At 45.6% G+C, this 6,000-nt stretch overlaps 1 protein-coding gene across 1 annotated transcript in view; it reads left to right on the forward strand.

The window, feature by feature from the left end:
• Positions 1–2,193, forward strand: part of LOC135906556 (uncharacterized) — a 40,324-nt gene extending 38,131 nt beyond the window's left edge. The window contains exon 5 of the mRNA XM_070524925.1: positions 1,984–2,193. Coding sequence (XP_070381026.1) covers positions 1,984–2,015 — 32 coding nt within the window. The 3' untranslated portion in view covers positions 2,016–2,193. The remainder of the gene's footprint in view (positions 1–1,983) is intronic.
• The last annotated feature ends 3,807 nt before the right edge of the window (positions 2,194–6,000 follow it).

Genomic DNA, 6,000 nt, shown 5'->3' on the forward strand with positions numbered 1-6,000 from the left:
ACTGACTGACAACATTCGGGAGTCGCTTCAGGGATAATGGCGAAATAAATTTTGCAAAAACTAGGAATGTTAAAGCAAACGGCTTCGGGCTGTATTTCATCATTGAGCACATATACGCCCACGAGCGGAGGACAGGCCATTCTTCTTTTCTTTTTAGAAGGACGTGGTACACGTGCGCGTTAGTCTGCGCAGCCTATCACGTGTGCCGGTACCCGTGTGTGTTTGAAAGCCATCCTCAAAACCATCTGGCAGACACCACTGACTTTTTTATTCCATTAACTCAAGTACTGCGCAGAGCAGTTGTGCTAATGCAAACGCCTGCTGCTCTCCATTGCTGGCATACGGCAGTGATAGAGCGATCAGGCTCGAATCTTCTCTCTGTTTACGCATGCGCGTATATGCCCCACTTTGCAGATTCTCGATGTGGGTGTACGAAGCTCGGCGATAAAAGTTGGCACAGCGTCAAGAATGAGGTCGGCGGTGCAGCTTTCTTGGTGGCTGATGTATTACCTAGATAAGTACAGGCGAGCGGCACTGCGGATGACGTCATCGACACAGTTGCCGCAGTGCCAACCCGCACAGATAGCGCAGAGCCGAGCCGATATCTTCAGAGCCCGACATAACTCGGCGCTCGGAGAGGCACCCAATCAGGCCTGTATCGGCGCTTGGAAACAAATGAGAGAAAGTGCAGTCACGTGAGATACGGGTTAACTCTGTGAAACGAGGGTCGTTTTTCTTTATTGTTTGTTCTTTCATGGTCGTCTCTAGCCTCGTAGTCATCATGGTGACGTCATTTCTTTCGTACTGCGCATCGTTCTGCGCATCCCCGTAAATCCACCCAGCCGAGAATGACACCTTGGGTGTGTCTCGCCGCTAGCAACGCCTGATTAGGTGGTCGTGTAGTAGTGCTTATAGTGCACGGCTTCGTGTCACATGGGTGCTGGTTTGATTCGTCATGCCAACGCGCATTCTCGTATTTTTTATTTAATTAATATCAATTAAAATGCGGCCGAGCGGGCGAATGGACTAACCGCATTCAATAGCTAATAAGGCGGTTGCGCTCAGTACCACTGGTAGGTTTTTTTGCGAGTGACAGTAATGAGCCAGGAAATGGGCCCATCATGTTTACCCGTTTCCCATAGTCACGATCTGATTCTAGCACTGCAAGCCGCTGCCTGAAGTATAGAAATACGCCTAAAAATATTGAGCATATACCTATTACAACGATAAATGCGCGACACGCTGGAATCGAACCAGTAACCTCGACTTCACCTTATCAGGCAGTTTGATCTACGGTAGCCGAAACCACTCAGCTAAAGTTGGAACAATTATTTTGGATCACCGCCAGGCGTAAGGAATTTGATCTGGAGACCACGTTAGGAAAACAGCAATTTTTAAACAACACTGCGACCAGTGTAATGGCGAGAAATACGCATTCTAACTTTTTCTCGTCACGTTACAAACCAAGTGATTGAGTGAGTGCGAAATTTATTGAGGTCCCGAAAAGAAAAAAATAAATCAATCCGTCGGCTCCACCCAGGTCGGGACCGGTAAGCCCCTGTTTCGAAGTTGAACTGTATCTTTCAATTCTTTACGGAAGTTGAGGTGAGCCACTTGCTTTAATAACGTTATAACACATAATGAGTCATTTCATGTTTCATTAGTCTATATTTCGCGCAACGTCTCAATAGGAAACAGACGTTTAATAATTTAAATCTCCCGCCAATAAGAGGTGCTTATCGCAAAAGTTGGCTAATGCTTATTCATTCGAACTAAAGTATGGAATAGTATACCATGTAAACTTAGGATCTCAAAGAACTAATTCATATGACTAAAAACAAATTATTTTGAAGTAATGTCTTCTGCTTCCTGAAGTGATGGGTCTTTCTATTTTTAATTGACATGCCAATTCCTGCGTATTTTGTTTTTACCTTGTAGACGTGCATAATGTAAAGTGTTGCATACTACTATTCTATTTATCAGCTGAAGAGCCTCACCCGCGACTTCTGTGCTGAGCCGTGTTCCTCCAAGGACTGCTGAAGACAGTGCCAACCTATCCCTCCTTCTAAAGAACCACTTCAACCTCCCTGTAACATATTCTTTGCTGCTTCTTTTTTTTTGCTCCTCTATTGTGCGACATGTTTTTGTATCTCTTCGTAATTAACTCCTATTTCTGTATTCGCTGTATTTTTGTACCCGTACTAGCCTTTGGCTTTGGGGCCACACACCCATGCTGTGTATTTTCTCAAATAAAGTGATGCGCAATAAAGAAATCAGAGCTTTATCGCCGTTTCTTGACTAGCTGTTGCAGCGTAGTGAAAGCGGATTCACCGAAGTTCGCAAACTCCCTGCAGCATTCCTATCGACAAAGGGTTTGTTCAAAGGTATGCTTACTTACATTCATTTACTGAATAATGCAGACATGAATATGTGCGCGAAATGCATCTGCAATTACCTCAACGACGGAATATCACCTGGAGTCGACACTCACCCAGCCCGTGAACTGTTGGAACCAAACCCGTTGTTGCCGCAAATTATTCCATGCAGTGATCGCGGGCAACTTCTCTCCGCGTTCGATACGCTGGCGTGGGTGCCGTAGTTAGAGTTGGCGTCGGATGGTGAGCAGCATCACTGTTCGCAAGAACGTCGGTGGGAGGCAGCTGGCGGGTGCTCGCCGCCAGCACGTCGTCGTTCTTGTTGCTGGGCTTGCTTAACACGCACACGGATAAGTCTTTTGTTGTAAGGTTGAAATGGAAACACCACACAAGAAAGCAATTAATTGATGTTAGCGTCGCGCGCACACGAAAATGGCTGCATTCAAGGATATTGTCGTGTTGGTGCCACGCGTGGTCAGCTTACAAAAAAAGGCCTTGTGATTGTATGTATCATACTTGTGGAGGCACTGCACCGTCACAGCTGTCTTGGGCTCACAGATGAAGTGAGCAATGATGGTAATGTAGGTTGAATAAAATGTGGTGTGTGTGTGTGTGTACGTGCGTGTGTGTGTGTGTGTGTGTGTGTGTGTTTGTGTGTGTGTGTGTGTGTGCGTGCGTGCGTGTGTGCGTGCGTGCGTGCGTGCGTGCGTGTGGAAATCCAGTTACGTTATGGGAAGTGATAAAAAAGCAGTCCTCACAGAATCCTGCCACATTTTCAATATTAGCCGCTACCGTTACCTTGGTATCAATGTCCGCGTGAGGACAAGAACTGCCGGGAAGAACAGGAGAGCGCGCAGCTTAAGCGGACGCGATATGACGAGAATCACCAACGGGATGCTCACGGTGGCGCTCTCTAGCGGGACTACGCATCGGCTGCACTGCAAGACAAGACACTCTGCAAATAGTGTCCTTCACCACAGCACATACCACGGGAAAAAATTAAGATTGTTTGGTCAAATGCTGAGCGTCGCAATAAATAAGTATGCCTTTTTTGATATCCCCTACATAGCAGTCCTTTTACTCCTTATCACCCACTTTGCTAATAGTCTTTCAGGTGTCAAGATGATTACAGCGTGGGCTGCAGTGGTTTCCCACTCTCCCTCTATTCTATGTTTATAGTTTGCTAACAATACAAGTACGGCAAATCAGTTCTGTGGAAGCCCGTGAGGTGGAATAAATGACATAAAAGGTAGAAATTGGCATCCACCAAATTCCAGTACAAATATATAAAAGAAACACCTACGGGTTTCTTAGAAAGGAAGCCTCGTACAATACGTACATTTTGTACTATGCATTCGCTTCACTGCAAGATACCAGCCTGCAAGTGGCCGGCTTCGCTACAACACAGGCCGTTGGAAAAAAAATTTAGGTCGGTTTTGTCGAAAGGTAAGCCTGCTATTGAAAACGTAGATCCCTTCTGCTAGCCTCTGTATCCCACTTATTTCACACCTCTATCACCCACTCTGGTGACAGTCATTCAGGTATTGGCAGCTCTACAGTCGATGAGTACCATGGTCTGCGGTAATTTCCCGCTCTCCTTCCGGTTCATTTTATTTTTATATTCAAGAAATAGTGCAAGTACGTACATTTAATATTACGCATTGGCTTCACTGCAAGACAAGATACTGCAAGTAGTCGGCTTCACTAAAGCACAGACCGTGGGAAAAAAATTTTGGCTTGATTTCACTAAAGATAAGGTTCGCACTGCGTAAATAACGCCACCGTTTAAAGTTTCGCGCCACTCAACTTTTCCCCGTCTTTCTCCTTTCCTCGGGCTTCACCCGCGCGCTCGCCTTCTTCCTATTCGACTATACGTCACGCCACGCCCTTGCTTTCTTTTTTTTATCGCCTCTCCCGTAGAACGCGCTGCCTAACTTTGCTAAGCATTGGCTTCACTGCAAGACAAGACACCCCAAGTAGTCGGCTTCACCACAGCACCGACCGTGGGAAAAAATTTTTGGCTTGATTTTGCAAAAGATAAGCTTCGCACTGCGTAAGTGGCACCACGGTTTAAAGTTTCGCGCCACTAAGATTTTCCCCCGTTTTTCTCCTTTCCTCGGCTTTACCCTCGCGCTCGCCTTCTTCCTACTCGACTTTAAGTCACGTGACACCACTCCTTTCTTTTTTTTAATCGCATCTCTGGTAGAGGGCGTTACTTAACCTTACTAAGGCGTGGACATGTTCAATCCTATTTCCGTGCAACAGGCTTTGCCGGTCACAAGCGCGCAAAAGGGGGGGGGTGCTACGTCACGTGATGGTTGTAGTCCAATAGGAAGAGGAAAAATATGAACAAGAGCGGCGGGAACATGAGAAAGACCGAAAGTACTTTGGCACCAAATTTAAAAGAATGGAACTGCGTACGCACTGAGGGCCTTCAGATTGGCCAAAAACGGCGTAAAAATTTTCCCAAGGTCTGTACTGTGGTGAAGCCCACTTCTTACAGCGTTTTGTATTGCGGTGCAGCCAACGTACTGAAGAGTTTTTTTTTTTTTACTTGAATGACAAACATCTTTTTCCGCAGCCTTTATTATCTGTATTCCGGCGATGCCGACGCATGCTATAACGTGTCATTGGCATCTTTGCGACGTCAGTCAGAATAGTATGATCCGCAACGATATTGACGCGAGTACAGATTTTTAAGCTTGGGGCCTTGACATTTTTAGCGATAACCCGAACCCCCACTTGGTGTATGTATTAGTCCGCTTGGAAACATAATTAATGACAATTATTCAACGACGCTACTGTTCGTTCAATGGAAGGCCAATCGTGTGCTTTACTTTAGTTAGCATTGGGATGGTCGTATGAAATGGCGAAGCGTTACGGGGAGCTTCCTTACGCTATCGTTGACCCTGAGGTGAATGTACAGCTATTATCTTGTATAGCCATTAAAAATATATGAGCAGAGCTACATAAAAAAGTAACAATGAAAAACTAAAACGCCGGAATCGAACCACTGAACCCTCCTTCATCTGACTTGCCTCAGTGTATGATCAGCGTTCGTCCAGACCACTCGTCCACGAGCTGAATAGATGCCCAGACTCAGCAGCTGGCTCATATAGAAAAGTTTTTGTTTTATTTAGTGACCAACTTGCCAAAACAACAATTTTAGCACGTTTCTGGTTGTTTAGTGAGTAGCTCATGCAGCGAGCTGTAAGCGGACCCATTTGAAGTGCGTGATGACCTTACAAGATTACAATCAGCGCAGTAGTTCGCGCGAAAGTCAGTTTTTTTTATTTGCTCAGCATGCTCCTAAATACCGGCGCCGCCTTTTCTTAGACCCTCCATATTTCAAATTTCGCTTGCCAATTTGGAACAAATTGTTATTCGTAAACAATAGTGCGGCTCATTAGGGATGCGGGGATAGACATGAGATTATCAATTACCTCTGACGCTTCCACTTTACAAAAAAAGATAAACCTAGAGAGGGGAGAGAGAGGGAATACGACGTCAGGCAGCAAATCTCCGCAAAAAAACCTTCGATGACGATACACCAGGGGCACCAATTCTAGATTCCCCTAAAGTAAGTTTTATAGGAAACTTCGTGGTTCGTGGTGGCTCTTATAGC

Source organism: Dermacentor albipictus, chromosome 9 (genome assembly GCF_038994185.2).
Source record: "Dermacentor albipictus isolate Rhodes 1998 colony chromosome 9, USDA_Dalb.pri_finalv2, whole genome shotgun sequence".
Taxonomy (NCBI): domain Eukaryota; kingdom Metazoa; phylum Arthropoda; class Arachnida; order Ixodida; family Ixodidae; genus Dermacentor; species Dermacentor albipictus.